Source organism: Macrosteles quadrilineatus, unplaced genomic scaffold (assembly GCF_028750875.1).
Source record: "Macrosteles quadrilineatus isolate MER2022 unplaced genomic scaffold, UCM_ALF_1.0 Scaffold_9__3_contigs__length_116548681, whole genome shotgun sequence".
Classification (NCBI taxonomy): domain Eukaryota; kingdom Metazoa; phylum Arthropoda; class Insecta; order Hemiptera; family Cicadellidae; genus Macrosteles; species Macrosteles quadrilineatus.
The window spans coordinates 1,945,075-1,960,878 of NW_026542602.1; the positions used below are offsets into that span (position 1 = coordinate 1,945,075).

Consider the following 15,804-nt stretch of genomic DNA (forward strand, 5'->3'; position numbering starts at 1 on the left):
TTTAAGTATGATGTATTTGATATTTAACAGGTTTAGTGACGAAAGAAAAATAAAGTAGAAATCCGTTGAAACAAAAGGAAAAGTAGTTTATGAAAATGGATGTACAGTATTAAATCTGAAAATAAACATTAAAATTTCCTAATCTCTAAAGTGAAATTACACACGCAACCGGTGTACATCTCCTCAAGGTATTTTAGTGGTCTCAACCTCTAGAGAATCTCAATGTTTACCAACTTCATTTAAAGTTTTAACAGGCTATACTTCTTCCTACAAGGAAAAAAGGTATCTTGTATAAGTATTGAATATCCTGTAATTAATTTTTTGCCTTGAATGCAAAACGTTTTTTGGTAAAAAAAATACACATTTTGGGAATGAATTATTCACGGAAATTCTCTTAGTCATAAGAATCCTAATTTTTATCAGATTTACGTACTGTGTTTATTTACTTCAATTACAATACCAAACTGGAATTCTATTACCTAAACAGATAAGTTTACCACCTCTAATTGCTTGGCAAATATCAATTTTTAAATACATCACTCGAATATATAAGGAAGGTATACGTTCCTTTGTTATAAATGCCTCCTAGTTATTTCTGAACTAATTTGTGTTCCAAAATAGTGAGCAGATTTTTCCAGTAGCATTCCTTTATAAAAATAAATCAACATTGAAATATTATAGGAAGTATATCAAAATTACCACGCAATTAGTTAATGGTTACTATTTTAGAAAAAAAAAACTACAAAACCCCAGTATTTGTCTCAAAAGTCGTCACGAATCAGGTAGTAGAGGCAGAACCATACTAAGACACATCTCATGTCTTTACAACGGCAGCTAGTTGTTGTGATAAATGTCAACCCAACCCAACCTGTCTCGACTGACTATCAATAATAGCTGAGCTTCTAACCTTTGTCTATAATTCAGTCTGCGTCGTTTTAGAAATAATCTTAGTTCTTCTTATTTTAGTTGTGTTGATCAAATTAAATCAACATATATAAGTAATCAGAATATTTTTTCGTTAACAATTACATATTACATAATTTTAATTCTGTACAACAGTATTTACAGTATTTTTAGATCTGATGGTGAAATGCTACACAATTTATTCATGGTATTCAAGTAGTAATATTAATGTAGGGGTATTTGAATTTTGTATCAACTAACAGTTTTTTTTGTTGTTTTTTTTGTGATAATAAGTGGTAAATAAGACCTTGAAAACGGAAACGCCTCAACAACCCTGACTTCAATAGAACCGAAAACAATTCCATCAAATGTGTAGCTCCCACTAAAACAACTACATTTACCATTTACCATTTACCACGTAGTCCTCGCCGCAATCTTCGGATCGGGGAGTCGTCAGATTTCTTCCCTCTTGGAGGAGTCTTGAAGAAGTTGCTCATTTGAGGTGTTGGTATGTGTGCTGTTCTATGTAGTCTGTGGTTTTGTAATATGGCCTGTTTATTAAGTATTCTTTGAGCTTTTTAGCGAAGCTTTTGATTGTGGTTATTGATTTTAAATGTTCTGGTAATAAATTATAATAATATGTACCTGAGTTGATGGGTGTATTGCTGGTTTTTTGTAGTCGATGTTGCTTTGTGTTAATGTTGTGTTTGTTTCGGGTGTTGTAGGTGTGTAGGCCTATGTCTGATCGTGGGGTGAAGGATGATTTTTTGGCTAGGAGTATTGTGTCAAATATATACTGGGAGGTAATTGTTAGGATTTTGAGTTTGATGAAGAGGGGTTTGCAGTGTTCAAGGTAGTGAAGTCTCAAGATTGCACGGATTGTACTCTTTTGTATGGTTAAGATCTTTTCAATGTTACCAGTGCTTGCTAATCCCCAGGCTGTGATACCATATTTTATGTGGGAATGAAAAAGCGAATGGTAGGCCATTATAGCTACGTCTTCATTCGTGAGTGTGCGGATTCTTTTTATCACATGCCTTGCAGTTGACAGTTTTTTTGATAGGTAATTTATGTGATCTTCCCAGTTTAGGTGTTTATCGACAATTATGCCAAGGAATTTTGTGGAGTTGGTCGTTGGAATGTCTAGGTTGGTCCAGTCCTCTTCTAATCTGTTGTTGTTGTTGGGTGTGAATTTTATGTGGGTCGTCTTGTTTTTATTTATACTCAGGTTTATTGTGTTGCAGTATGCGGTGGCCTTATTAAGAGTTTCATTGATGAAATCGGTGTTATCTGTTGTTCGGTCAGTGGGAAGTATGATTGTCGTGTCATCTGCGAAGAGTATGTATCTGAGTTGTTGTCCAATTTGTTGTCCAATTTCTTCCGGGAGGTTATTTATATATACTGTAAAAAATACTAAAATACAACTTTATTTAAAATTTTTAGAGGTTAACGTCAACACATACCAGCATATAAATTATTTTATTTTGCAAAAAGGACATTTTCTATTTTGTTAAAATTATACATATGTTTTCAAACAATTGTATTCGTTCTTAAAAGTATAAAATTTATATTTATGTGTGATTCCCTCAGCAAAACTTAATTATAAACTGTTATTATTGACTTACATTACAATATTAGAACACGTCTTGATTCACAAAACTTAAATCACGTTTCCCTCTTTGGGAAAAACGATAATTAGGCTGGTTACAAATGCAAGTTTAATTGCAAAAGTTGTAGGATATCTGAAGCACAAGACTGCTTTATTTAGTAACCGTATAACAATAACAATTACGCATTTTGTATGAGTTATTTTTAGACATATCATCATCAATCTTATTGAGGAATTTGAGATGTATCAAATGTTATGTGAAATTAACGTGCCCACCTCAAACCTTAAATTTCGAGTATTGTTTTCATCAGTGAACAATAATTCCATTTTAATGACGGTAATTATTAAAACCTAATATGCTAATAATGTTGACCAAGTTCATATTGGCTGACCAATGTTGGTATTGTAAACATCACTACCATGTTGAAACATCTGTTAACAAAATAAACAGTACCAGCTGTTAATCTTCAGAGTTCACACGTTCTAGGGAAAAATATCATTGCTTCTTTATCTGAAAAATCTTGCAAAATTGTAGATATTAAATTTCTTGAAGGTACGGTATGGTTTACATTTTGACCTAACGCGAGTTAGGGTTAAAATTATTTAGCTTTTTGACTCCTACTTGTTTTAATTTCAGCATTATAAATGCATAAATGATACACGACAAATAAAGAGAAATTTTAAATTTGTTTCAAATGAATTTAGATGCTTTTTTTGTTTAGGATACCTAATTCATTTTCATTGTATATCCTCTGGATCACTGATTTTTACAATAAAAGGTTTAAATTACCAGTATCCGTCAAGTGATCCTGGTTTGTAGTTGGTTGACTACAGCTGTTTCATGTTAACATTAACAGATCTTCAGGTCAAATTGTTGCATTGATTTATTCCATAGAATGGTCGTCATAAGCTTTAAAGTTCACAAAAAAATTACACATACACGTTCAGGGAACATTTAACACTGATTGGCCAAAACACAAAACGAAAAAAAACGCGTAATAATCATCGGACATGTTAAACCTTTTACCTATATTTCATTGATTAGTTTATGATATTTCAATCTCAATATTTACCAAATTAACTGATATGGAGATCACTACTTGATTTTTAAGACATGTTTAATTATTTAAAAATAAAAATGAAATACGTAAAAATTAATTCAAAAAGTTGTATTAATAAAGTTATAAACTTCCGAATCTCAAGATTCTCTTTTATTAGTTTCAAAAACTTTCCTCACAACCCTATAACCGATTGAAATCTGAGTAGTTTCAAAACTTTCTGAACTTCATTACTTTTCTATCTAAGACTGTTGATTAAGCTCTTGTGCATTGCATTTTATTTTATATTTAAAAATATTAAATATGCACATTCCAAACCAAAGAACTTAAATGAATAAATCAATACGTGGAGTCTAGGTAAGTGACACCATAAATATTTAGTAATACTAATGGATGTAAGATTTTTAGTTATTTTTTTGGTTTCAGTCGTAACCTCAATCAATGTTTATTATTTATAACGGACATTCAAAACTACATTCGATTGAACATTTATCCATACCAGCGTAAAAAATATATAAAGCAGATGCATAGCATATCAAATATACCTTTAGTGTACACAATATTTTAGTGGAAGTTGAATTGCAGCCATAAATTAAAATAACAATGAAATAATTTAAGCATAATGTTATGTATGACTTTATTAAAGTAACAATGCATGAACAAAATTACAAGAACCAGATGGAACCCTTACATACATAACGTACATTGCATACATAGTGCCCATACATCTTAATTTCCTATTCGATAACACCTTACTCAGAAATAAATGAAGATATTAACAATTATTTGTAAAAAAAAACAGGACTTTTTTACTGTAGTAAAGCCAGTACCTTAGGAATGCTACAATTGTATTAATAAAATAATACTATTAATAAGATAAAAACAAATGTTTGTATTTTTAAAACTATTTACTGTATTTTTCTCATTGTACATTACAAACACAAGTTTAGAAGAAGTACATTGCAATAGTTTTTACCGAGATAGTGTAAATGTACTGATTATTATTTTGTGATACATTAGAAAGGGAAAATATTGGTTTACTTTTGATTGAAGGTTGGGATACAAACGGGGCAATACAGAAACAAGCAGGATTACAAAAGTAAGCATGAATGCTTTGTGGTTTCAATCACTGTTCCAATTTTAAGAGTTGCAGTGTGTTTTACAAGTTGAAAGTTGAAGCTAGAATTTAAATACCAAACATATTTTCATTGATATTCAAAATTCGAAAAATATTTTACCATTTAATGAAGACAATTCGTTGTTTCGTTCAACGAAAAAGGTCCATCCTTATGGATGTCTTATGGATTTAAAAATGGAGAAAATCATGACTAGTGGCAGAACATAAGTGTTGTACTTGCAGTCTAATATTGTATCCCTTATTATCATATTTCAGACATTTGCCCTTCGCTCTTGACTAATTTTCGACCTTAGCCCTTTTTCGTCCTTAGCCCTTTTTCACCCTTGGCCCTTTTTCGCCCATGGCCCTTTTTCGCCCTTGGCCCTTTTTCGACCTTGGCCCTTTTCGTCCCTAGCCCTTTTTCGCCCTTGACCCTTTTTCGTCCTTAGCCCTTTTCGTCCTTGGCCCTTTTTCACCCTTGGCCCTTTTTTGCCCTTTGCCCTTTTCCGCCCTTGGCCCTTTTTTGCCCTTGGCCCTTTTCATCCTTAGACCTTTTTTGCCCTTGGCCCTTTTTCGCCCTTGGCCCTTTTTTGCCCTTGACCCTTTTCCGCCCTTGGCCCTTTTTTGCCCTTCGCCCTTTTTTGCCCTTGGCCCTTTTCGTCCTTAAACCTTTTTTGCGCTTGGCCATTTTTCGCCCTTAGCCCTTTTTCACCCTTGGCCCTTTTTCGCCCCTGGCTCTTTTTCACCTTTGGCCCTTTTTTGCCTTTAGCCCTTGTTCGCCCTTGGCACTTATTTGTCCTAAGCCCTTTTCGTCCTTGGCCCTTTTTCATCCTTGGCCCTTTTTTGCCCTTGGCCCTTTTTCGTCCTTGGCCCTTTTCGTCCTTGGCCCTTTTTCACCTTTGGCCCTTTTTTGCCTTTAGCCCTTGTTCGCCCTTGGCACTTATTCGTCCTTAGCCCTTTTCGTCCTTGGCCCTTTTTCATCCTTGGCCCTTTTTCGTCCCTAGCCCTTTTTCGCCCTTGACCCTTTTTCGTCCTTAGCCCTTTTCGTCCTTTGCCCTTTTTCACCCTTGGCCCTTTTTTGCCCTTTGCCCTTTTCCGCCCTTGGCCCTTTTTTGCCCTTGGCCCTTTTCATCCTTAGACCTTTTTTGCCCTTGGCCCTTTTCCGCCCTTGGCCCTTTTTTGCCCTTGGCCCTTTTCGTCATTAAACCTTTTTCGCCCTTGGCCATTTTTCGCCCTTAGCCCTTTTTCACCCTTGGCCCTTTTTCGCCCCTGGCTCTTTTTCACCTTTGGCCCTTTTTTGCCTTTAGCCCTTGTTCGCCCTTGACACTTATTCGTCCTTAGCCCTTTTCGTCCTTGGCCCTTTTTTGCCCTTGGCCCTTTTTCGTCCTTGGCCCTTTTCGTCCTTGGCCCTTTTTCACCTTTGGCCCTTTTTTGCCTTTAGCCCTTGTTCGCCCTTGGCACTTATTCGTCCTTAGCCCTTTTCGTCCTTGGCCCTTTTTCATCCTTGGCCCTTTTTTGCCCTTTGCCCTTTTCCGCCCTTGGCCCTTTTTCGCCCTTGGCCCTTTTTTGCCCTTGAACCTTTTCCGCCCTTGGCCCTTTTTCGCCCTTGGCCCTTTTCGTCCTTAAACCTTTTTCGCCCTTGGCCTTTTTTCGCCCTTAGCCCTTTTTCACCCTTGGCCCTTTTTCGCCCCTGGCTCTTTTTCACCTTTGGCCCTTTTATGCCTTTAGCCCTTGTTCGCCCTTGGCACTTATTCGTCCTTAGCCCTTTTCGTCCTTGGCCCTTTTTCATCCTTGGCCCTTTTTTGCCCTTGGCCCTTTTTCGTCCTTGGCCCTTTTCGTCCTTGGCCCTTTTTCGCCCTTGGCCCTTTTTTGCCCTTGGCCCTTTTCGGCCCCGGGCCATTTTTTGCCCTTGGCCCTTTTCGTCCTTAAACCTTTTTCGCACTTGGCCCTTTTTCGCCCTTAGCCCTTTTCGCCCTCGACCCTTTTTCTTCCTTGGCCCTTTTTCGCCTTTAGCCCTTTTTCGCCTTTGGCCCTTTTTTGGCCATTGTTCACCCTTGGCCCTTTTTCGTCCTTAGCCAATTTCGCCCTTGGCCCTTTTTCGCCCTTGGCCCTTTTTCGCCCTTAGCCCTTTTCGCCCTTCACCCTTTCTCTTCCTTGGCCCTTTTTCGACTTTAGCCCTTTTTCGTCTTTGGCCCTTTTTTTTGGCCCATGTTCACCCTTGGCCCTTTTTCGTCCTTAGCCAATTTCGCCCTTGGCCCTTTTTCACCCTAACCCATTTTCATCCTTAGCCCTTTTTCGTTCTTAGCCCTTTTTCATCCTTGGCCCTTTTTCGTCCTTAGCCCTTTTCGTCCTTAGCCCTTTTTCGCCCTTGGCCCTTTTTTGCCCATGGCCCTTTTTCACCCTCGGCCCTTTTTTGCCCTTGGCCCTTTTTCGCCCTTGGCCCATTTCTGCCCTTGGCCCTTTTTTGCCCTTGGTCCGTATCGTCATTAGACTTTTTTTGGCCTTGGCCCTATATCGCCCTTTGCCCTTTTTTTGCTCTTTGTACTTTTTCGTCCTTAGCCCTTTTTCACCCTTGTCCCTTTTTTATTCTTAGCCCTTTTTCGCCCTTGGCCCTTTTTCGTCCTTAGCCCTTTTTCGCCCTTGGCCCTTTTTCATCCTTAGCCCTTTTTCGCCCTTGGCCCTTTTTCATCCTTAGCCCTTTTTGTTCCTAGCCTTTTTTTGCCCTTGGCCCTTTTTCGTCCTTAGCCCTTTTCGTCCTTGACCCTTTTTCACCCTAGGCCATTTTTGCCCTTGGCCTATTTCCACCCTTGGCCCTTTTTCGTCCTTAGCCCTTTTTCGCCCTTTGGCCGTTTTCCGCCCTTTGCCCTTTTTTGCTCTTAGGCCTTTTTCGCCCTTGGCCCTTTTTCGCCCTTGGCCCATTTCTGCCCTCGGCCCTTTTTTGCCCTTGGCCCTTTTCCACCTTTGGTCCGTATCGTCATTAGACGTTTTTTGGCCTTGGCCCTTTATCGCCCTTTGCCCTTTTTTTGCTCTTTGTACTTTTTCGTCCTTAGCCCTTTTTCACCCTTGTCCCTTTTTTATTCTTAGCCCTTTTTCGCCCTTGGCCCTTTTCCGCCCTTTGCCCTTTTTTGCTCTTGGCCCTTTTCCGCCCTTGGCCCCTTTTCGCCATTGGCCCTTATTCGCCCTTAGCCCTTTTTCGCCCTTGGCCCTTTTTCCCTTTTGGCCCTTTTTCGTCCTTAGCCCTTTTTCGCCCTTGGCCCTATTTTATCCTTAGCCCTTTTTCGCCCTTGGCCCTTTTTCGTCCTTAGCCCTTTTTCGCCCTTGGCCCTTTTTCATCCTTGGCCCTTTTTCTTCCTTGGCCTTTTTCCGCCCTTGGCCCTTTTTCGTCCTAAGCCCTTTTTCTTCCTTGGCCCTTTTTTGCCCTTGACCCTTTTTCGTCCTTAGCCCTTTGTCGTTCTTAGCCCTTTTTCGTCCTTGGCCCTTTTTCGCCCTTAACCTTTTTTCGCCCTTAATCTTTTTTCGTCCTTAGCTTTTTTCATTCTTAGTCCATTTAGCCCTTGGCCCTTTTTCGTCCCTAGCCCTTTTTTGCCCTTGACCCTTTTTCGTACTTGGCCCTTTTTCGTCCCTAGCCCTTTTTTGCCCTTGACCCTTTTTTTGTACTTGGCCCTTTTCGTCCTTAGACCGTTTTCGCCCTTAGCCCTTTTTCTCCCTTGGCCCTTTTCCGCCTTTGGACCTTGGCCCTTTTTCGTCCTAAGCTCTTTTTCACCCTTAACCCTTTTTCGTCCATAGCCCTCTTTTTTTCTTAGCCCATTCTGCCCCTGGCCCTTTTTCGCCTTTGGTCCTCTTTCGCCCTTGGCCCTTTTTCGCCTTTGGTCCTCTTTCGCCCTTGGCCCTTTTTCGTCCTTAGCCCTTTTCGTCCTTGGCCCTTTTTCACCCTCGGCCCTTTTTTGCCCTTGGCCCTTTTTCACCCTCGGCCCTTTTTTGCCCTTGGCCCTTTTCCACCCTTGGCCCTTTTTTGCCCTTGGCCCTTTTTCGTCCTTAGCCCTTTTTTACCCTTGGTCCTTTTTCATCCTCAGCCTTTTTTCGCCCTTGGCCCTTTTTCGTATTTAGCCATTTTTTGCCCTTGACCCTTTTTCGCACTTGGCCCTTTTTTGTCCTTAGCCCTTTTCCTTCTTAGCCCTTTTTCGCCCTTGGCCCTATTTGCCCTTCACCCTTTTCTCTGAATAAATATATTACCATCTAATGAAGTCCAGTCAATTTGTTCTTTCGTGCAACGAGATAAGCCAACCCATACATAGTCAAATGAATTTTAGGAAAAAAAGGTTAAAAGTAGTTAAATGAAAAGGTTTTTATTTATAAACGATAATTAGATTGTTGAGAGCGTTAATACTAGTTATTATTTTGATTCTAAATAATAATAATAATGGAAGCAAATACAATGAAAAAATAATTATATTTTATTTTGAAATTGAAATAAAACGGTTTCATGTTGACTAATCTAGTCTAAACAAAGTTTCCAGCAGATGAGTGAGCCGTGACTTGTACGCCAAGCGTCCCACCAATGTCACGCCTCAGTGTTTTTGTATAGTGCGAGTGCTGGCCTTGCGCCGGAACTCGTTTGGTTTGGGTCGGGCAGCAAACCTGCAACCCAGAGTGAATGTCCGCTTGACTTGTGAACCAGAAGACGTGCGGCTGTCATAGGTTACTGTCAAGATTTGTGTTTAAGGTTATGTCAAATTATCTCTTACCATCCTTTCAGTTTTTCTACTGTGTTGCATACAAACCTAATTTTCAGTAACATGTAATTAAACGGATTGCCAGTCGTCAGATGAGTAAGTTGATTGATTATTTTTGATTTGTTTAGGTTAGAAAGTTTCTTGATTAGTTTTGGCCTTCGGCCACATGTTGAGCAGGCTTTGAGTGGGTTTTGGCTAGTGAAAAACAAGTATTAAGCACCCTCTGTGCATTGGAATTACTTTTTTAATTACCAATTACTTGTTTTTCAAGGCGCTAGACCCATTTCTGAGCCTGGAATTGTTCAGAGTTTCAATGGGCCTTTGGCCAAGCTTTGTGTGGTCAAACCACAAGTTTTTCTGGTTAGTTTTGTAGTTTTCTTTGTCGTCAAGTTTTCAAAGCTTTCCCCGAGACTCTAGGCCAGATATTACCCAAGAAAACTCACTTTGAAACTCACTTTTGTGCGGGCTAGGGTCCGTTTGTTCTGTGTCCCTGTTAACTTACTATTAGGCCTAAGGCCTAGTTTGTGCTCATTTTGGTTTTGTTATTGTGGCCTACAATTTGTTTAATGTAAATTTTGTCCCTTTGTCCCCTGTAAAAGTGTTTTTTTTGTTATTTGTAATGTAGGCCATGTCACTCAGCCTAATTTTTTTTAGTTAAGTAATGGCGCCTCCTGGGGGCCAAGCTCGGTCATAATTAGTTAGTATTAGTGCTCTTACATGTCCCCTGCAATTTTCATTAAGTTTGGTTGATAAATGACCGAGTTATTTAAGTTTTAGTTTAGCGCTTTCCTGTTTTCTGAGTGACCGTAGGTAACTGACCCCCTACCTAGCCTCAGGCTAGTTGGTAGGCATGGGTATGTCTTTTAAAAGCTGCGGGCACCTGTGCCACAGCTTTTAAAAGCAATTTGAGCAAATTTGGTTGGTAATAACCGGAGTTATTACCGGTTTTACCTGAAAATGCACCTCCAGCCAAAGAATTTTTAAGATTTTGTGTAAACTGTTTTTTGAAGTATTTATTGTAGTATTTATGTAATTGTTTTGTGTTTGATTAATGTGTTTTACCCTTCTGGACCAGATAATTCATATTTTTTATTGTCAATTTCAATTTTTATGAAAAATGGCTGTAAGAATGTGTTGTTAAAGTTTGTAAAATTTAAAAGTCTATTTATTGTTATGTTTTAGAGCTTTATTGAACTGAATTAATTTATTTCTAGTAATTTTCTCTTTATCACTCTTAAAAACTGTTTTATAAAGGAAAGCCTAATTTAAAAGAAGAATATTTATTAATAAAATCTTTTGTAATAGTTTTGGTCAGTAAACGAGTGGGGCGGAAATTGTTTTTTGGAATTTTTTGCTTAAAAAACTAGGTAGGCCTAAGGTTACACTCCAGTTATATGGACTTTTATTAGTTAGGCCTGGAATATGTTCAAAGGGTCCCGGATGGGAGGCTTGTTTCGGCTGCTGTCTTCGGAGAGGGTCGCCCGGGGGAACACACCATCTTCGTCCTCCTCGGGCTGCCAATGGCCCAGTTTCTCCGGAGACCATTAAGCCACCATCCGCTTTCTGCCACCACCGCCTAAGGACAATTGCCACCAGGAAGGACAATCGTTGTGCCGCAAGTTAATTTGAATCTGGCTAATGAACATTTAAAACAAGACTGCTATTTAATGGGGCCCCAAAATGATTTATCACTATAGGCTAGCTATTTATCCAAAATATTTATTACACCGTTATTTATCTTTATAGTATTTATTATTTATTTATTGTTATTCTATTTAAAGTTTAATACTGATCAGCTACCGTCCTTTAATTGTTAGGCCAAACTTTTTCCCAGTTACCAGAAAGTATTATGTAAGTTCAGGAGGGTAGACAAAATTAGATTTTATTTAAATTTCTTAAATATATTTTGGAATATTTTGATAAAATAATTCTTTGGATGGCTGCTTTGTTGTTAATTGTTGATTGTTTTTTTTGTTGAATTTTTGATAAAAATATATAGGCTTTGTTCACTGTTTGTTTTGTTTCTGACATTCACCCACGGCCTTTCACTTGTTAGGGATGTGGGGTGGCCACTCGCACTGTCACTATGGGGGGCATGCTTCCATTAGTTGTTCGTCTGGGGGCGGTGCGAGGGGTCGGCTCAGATGGTAGCAGAGCGTGGTTTTTTGTGCTCTATCCACGAAGGGCCGTGGTTGGATTTGATTTTTGGGTGATTCTGGTCTGGCAGTCTTAGGAATTTTTTGAAGAAAAGTTGTTGTGGTGGGGTAAGCACACTGTTGTAGTTTTTTTATTAGGCGCTCGCCCTTGGCCGAGTCACCGGGTGGAATCTGGTTAATGACTTGCATCCTTTGGGAGCAAGAGTGTCAAAAGCATGGCCAAACCCAAAATTGAAACTGTGTGTGTGTGTTTACCTCATCACACAAATGTTAGGTGTTGTCGTTTAGTGTATGTATGTATGTGTGTATGTGGTGAGTGTAAGTCCGTGTTTTGTTTTGGTGGCTAAGGCGGTGTGTATGGGCAGGTTCTTCTGTTTGGGACCTCATCTGACTGTAGGCATTTCAGTCCAGAGTCTTTAGTTTAGTTAAGTTTGTGAATTGTTCGTTGTAAAAAAAAAAAATTTTTTGTGTGTGTTTTGTAGGTAGGTCGACTGACTGAGAACAAAATGGGTTTGTTTGCTCCACTGCCCAATCCCATTGCTGGGGTTTTGAGCGACATTCGCCCGGTTGATGGTTTAGAGGTGGAACCTTTGTTAGAGTTTTTGGGAAAGGTGTTGCACCTGAAGGAGTTCCCAGGCATGGAGGACTCAGTAGTGTTGGAACTGCTGGTTCCACTCTGCCTGAGACCTCTTGGTGACAAATTGTTAGACTGTTTGAAACGGGGAGTTAATTTTGACAATTTTCACAGTGAAGTACTTGAGCTCTTTGTCCCCTTCAGGGTCATGGAGAGATTGAAGGTTGAGAGAGTGTTTCGACCTCAAAAATTTGATGAAACTCTCAGTCAGTATGTGGGTGACATTCGTGGCGTGTGGCGTGTCCTACGGCTGGGCATCCCTGAAAACCAACTGGTGGACATTGTCTTGCAGGGGTTGAAGCCTGAGGAGCGGTCCAGACTGATTTTTGCTCCAAAGCCTTCTTCTTTTGCAGACCTGGATAGGTTGGTCATCCTTTCACGGAGCGTTCAAGACGCTGATTGTCAGAGGGAGCACGTTGCGGGGCATCTTCCCCGGACTGGTCCCCATCCCGCTGTAGCATCCGTGTGTCGAGGTCCTGAAACACCGCAGAGACAGAGGCATCCTATCGTTTGCTTTGGCTGTGGTCAAACAGGTCACATGAGACGAGTGTGTCGTCGGAGGGTTAATCTTGGGACTTTGTCCAAAACCCTGAGTAGCTCACAAGGGGAAAGTTTGCCTAAACCGCCCTGTGAGAAAGCTGTTTTGGAGAAAGTCAGCAAGAATTTGGTTTCTCTGAGTACTGCCCCTTCAGGGAGTGCTGGTTTTGGGGAGCCTCTGTCGCGGGGTATGAGGGAGCTTGCATGCATGGGAGTGAAAGCGGCGCGCTCAACTTGCCCACGACTCAACATCTTCTTAGGTAAAACGGTGCAGAAGGCCCTTGTGGATTCTGGGTCAGCCCGTTGTCTCATTTCCCTTTCCCTGTTTGAAAATCTAAAATCTTCTGGGCTAATCAAGCAAGTGGAGCGAAGTACCCACATCTGCTGGACTGCATCGAAATCCCCACTTCCTATCATCTATGAAGCCCGTTTGAAATTCAAGATTGAACATTTTTCTTGGGTGTGGAGTTTTTGGGTAGCCAAGGACCTTTGCATACCTGTCATTTTGGGAGCGGATTTCATCAAGCATTGTGGCCTGATTTTGGATTTAGGCAGAGGCCAGTGCTTCTTTCGTTTCGCAAGACGGGTGCTCATTCCTTTTGCGGATGAAATTGTGGATGGTGCAGCTGTGGTCGAGCCTGAGACACCCAGCAAACCAAAGGTTGATCCATTAGGGCATCTGACTCCTGGTGAGGCTGAAGCTATCAGAACTTTGTGTTCTCGTTTTCCTGAGGTGCTAACGCCAAAGCTTGGAGTCACCAATCTTTTGGAGTACGAAATCCGTTTGACTGACACCCGTCCAGTTCGTTCTCATCCTTACAAACTTGCTCCACCCAAAATGGAGACACTCCGTGGAATCATCAATGAGCTTCTTGAAAATGGGGTAATTGAGCCTTCTCGCTCAAGTTACGCAAGTCCAGCTTTTCTAGTTCCAAAGCCAAATGGCAAGTCTCGAATGGTTCTAGATTATCGCAAGTTGAATGCTCAGATTGAAATTGACTCTGTCCCTCTCCCTGATTTGCACTCTGCGTTCGATTGGTTCGGTAAGGCCAAGTTTTTTTCCGTCTTTGATTTGAACCAGGCTTACCATCAGATTCCCTTGAAACCTGAATCTCGACCTCTCACTGCCTTCTGCGTTCCGTGGAACTTGTACCAGTTCACACGTGTTCCCATGGGCCTAGCTGTGGGGGCCCAGACCCTCACCAGACTTCTGGACTCCATCTTTCATGACGTCAAGTTCAAATTTGTGTTCAACTATCTTGACGATCTTTTAGTGTACAGTGAGAGCTTTGAAGACCATCTGGTTCATCTTGAGGAAGTCATGAATAGGTTGCTTAGGGCTGGCCTTACCGTAAATCCCGAGAAAGTTAGTTTTGCTCAGGCTGAGATTTCTTTCCTAGGTCATCTAGTATCATCTCGAGGTGTCTGTATCGATCCGGCTAGAACCCAGGCTATCAGGGAGTTTCCTCCTCCTAGAGATGTCAAAGGCATTGCCCGTTTCATCGGCATGGTGGGTTTCTACCGGCGCTTCATCCCCAATGTGGCTGAGTTGGCGGCTCCTCTCAATGAGCTTCGGAAGAAGGGCGCCAAGTTTGTTTGGGGTGAAGCACAGCAGATGTCTTTTGATCTTCTGAAAGAAGCTATCATGCAACCTCCAGTTTTGGCGATGCCAGATTTCAGTCAAAAGTTTGTTTTGCAAACCGATGCTTCCTCCGTTGCCATTGCGGCTGTGTTGTCTCAAGAGGTAGATGGTGTTAGGCAGCCAATTGCGTATGCCTCACGCACTTTGAACCCATGCGAAAAGAAAAGCTCTTCTGTGTATGAGTTAGAGTGTTTGGCTGTCGTGTTTGGAGTGAATAAGTTCAGACGTTTTTTGGAACACAAGGAGTTTTTGCTGGAAACCGACAACCAGGCACTCTCGTGGCTCCTTGCACATCCTCGCCAGCTTGGGAAAATTGGTCGTTGGGTGGTCCAAATATCTTCCCTCAAATTCCAAGTGCAACATGTTCGAGGCACGCAGAATGTGATTGCTGACACTTTATCCAGGATGTATCACTCACCTGACGACCAACCTTCTGATCAGGAGGAGCACACTGGGTGTGCTGTGCTCCTGGAGTTTCCCCTCGCCTTTTCTGAGTTCATCCCACTTCAGTTAAAAGATCCCGAGCTGGCTAAGATCATTGGTGAGCTTCAAAATGGGGGAGCCCACCCCCCATATTTTCTGTCCCAGGGTGCTCTTTGTTGTCGAGACCGACAGCGAGGTAAACCCAAGGTTGTGCTGCCTAGTCTTCTTGTACCCATGGTCTTTGCGTACTTTCACTCTTCCCCTGTGGGTGGGCACTTAGGGATTCACAAGACCATTGCGAAGGTTAGGGACATGTTCATATGGAAGGGTATGGACAGGGACATTGCGGCACGAGTACGTTCTTGTCAAACATGCTCGCTAAGCAAACCTGCTCAGAATACCAAGTATGGGTTGTTGTCATCTGAGGTGGCGGAGAGACCTTTGGAGAAGGTTTTCATAGACTATGTAGGGCCTCTCCCACGTAGCAAGTCAGGAAACAAATTCTTGCTTGTTTGTGTGGATGCCTTCTCCAAGTTTTGTTGGCTTTTCCTTTGAGGAACGCCACTGCACAGCTCACCGTGCAGGCACTTCGTACCCATTTGTTTCAACACTTTGGAATACCCGCCACCATTGTTTCCGACAACGGAACTCAGTTCGTTTCTCACCTTTTCAAAAGAATGTGCTTTGGGCACGGTATCCGCCATGTGACCACTTCCCCTTACTATCCACAGCCTTCCCATGCTGAGAGGTTCAACAGAAATCTTCGATCCGCTCTCATAGCTTTTCATGCTGACAAGCAGACCACCTGGGATCAGGAACTTCCTTGGATTCAATTTGCTTTCAATACTGCACACCATGAGAGTCACAAGGCGGTCCCTTTCGAGCTGTTGTTGGGCTATCCACCCAATAATCCCTTGGCAAATGTGTGGAAAATTGGCGACCTTCTGCCACCCCCTGGTGCTGCCAATGTCAAGGCAACTTGGCAGGCGGCT

The 15,804-nt window shown here is 41.4% G+C and overlaps 2 protein-coding genes across 2 annotated transcripts in view; one reads left to right on the plus strand and one right to left on the minus strand.

Moving 5' to 3' along the window:
* LOC129002267 (lachesin-like) overlaps positions 1-15,804 on the plus strand; it is a 182,307-nt gene that overhangs the window by 75,574 nt on the left and 90,929 nt on the right. The gene's annotated exons all lie outside the window — the stretch shown is intronic.
* LOC129002234 (sperm protamine P1-like) lies at positions 6,186-6,587 on the minus strand. The gene has a single exon (XM_054429885.1). The coding sequence runs from the start codon at positions 6,585-6,587 to the stop codon at positions 6,186-6,188; it is 402 nt and encodes a 133-aa protein (XP_054285860.1).